At 47.3% G+C, this 1,009-nt stretch overlaps 1 protein-coding gene across 1 annotated transcript in view; it reads left to right on the top strand.

Moving 5' to 3' along the window:
* The first annotated feature begins 316 nt into the window (after positions 1 to 316).
* TNFRSF11B (TNF receptor superfamily member 11b) overlaps positions 317 to 1,009 on the top strand; it is a 25,764-nt gene continuing 25,071 nt past the window's right edge. Inside the window, exon 1 of the mRNA XM_026659222.2 lies at positions 317 to 408. Within this exon, the coding sequence (XP_026515007.1) occupies positions 379 to 408 (30 nt within the window). The 5' untranslated portion in view covers positions 317 to 378. The remainder of the gene's footprint in view (positions 409 to 1,009) is intronic.

The following is a 1,009-nucleotide window of genomic DNA, read 5'->3' as shown; positions in this document are numbered from 1 at the left end:
ACTCGCTCTTGCCCTGCCTGAAGGTGAGTGACTCCCCCTCCCTAGAGAGAGAGGGCAAGGCAGGCAGGCAGCCAGCAGACACCGCCCGTCAGAGGCCAGCCCCTGACACTCCCTCCTACGTTTTCCAGCCTGTGGTGAGCTCGGAAAGGGTCCCATTAAGTCATCAAGTTTTACAGTTCCTTAAAAAAAAAAAAAAAAAAGTTGGGTGATGGACAGGGAATGAGTGATCAAAGCTGAGCTAATGCTTCCTGTTGCAGCAGGGGCTATATATATACCGTGCCTTTCATGTTGGGGGGATGTCAGCAGCTAGGAGACCGGAGCTTTCACTAACTCCCTGTCTAGCGTCCCAGCTCCCTGAGGTTTCTCACACCGACCACAATGAACAAGTTCCTGTGCTGCACGCTTGTGGTAAGTCCCTTCGCTGAGGTAGATAGGAGCCTTTGGAGGGCTGGGGCTGCCCTGAGAGGTCAGGCTGCAGATCCACTCTTCCCTCGCTTTTTCCTTTGCTCTTCATGCTGGTAAACTTGTTCAGGTTCATCACAGGGGGCTTTTGTGGTAAGATTTAAACTGCGACGGGCGCGTCCAGCGTCAGGAGAAAAGCAGATACTTTTATCACATAAGGTATTGGCATCATTTGCTTTGCATTCATGTTCTTTCCTGTCTTACTCTTCCCGTGTCTTACCAGGCTCACATCACTCTTGTATTAGCATGAAATATATTAGCTGGCAATGGATTTTTAGCTGGGGATGTTTCTTTTATGACTTATTAAAACTCCATATTTGCCTAATCTTCCTAGTCAGTGTTGGTTATTATTGCACTAATGCTGATCAGTATCTCCAGGTCTTGGGAGAACATTCTTGCTTTAGGACTTTCTAAACAGCTCAATTTTGCTTTGTATACACAAACATATGATGAATTAGTAGCAGTGTCCCTCATGTCATTGCAGGAAATGTCATTGCTGTGGCAGCAGGTATCTTGTAAGCCCCTGCTTTTAGTGGGTTGGTGGATT

This window comes from Terrapene carolina, unplaced genomic scaffold, assembly GCF_002925995.2.
Source record: "Terrapene carolina triunguis isolate 2854851 unplaced genomic scaffold, T_m_triunguis-2.0 Scaffold58, whole genome shotgun sequence".
NCBI lineage: Eukaryota > Metazoa > Chordata > Testudines > Emydidae > Terrapene > Terrapene triunguis.
This window is presented reverse-complemented; position numbering and strand designations above follow the sequence as displayed.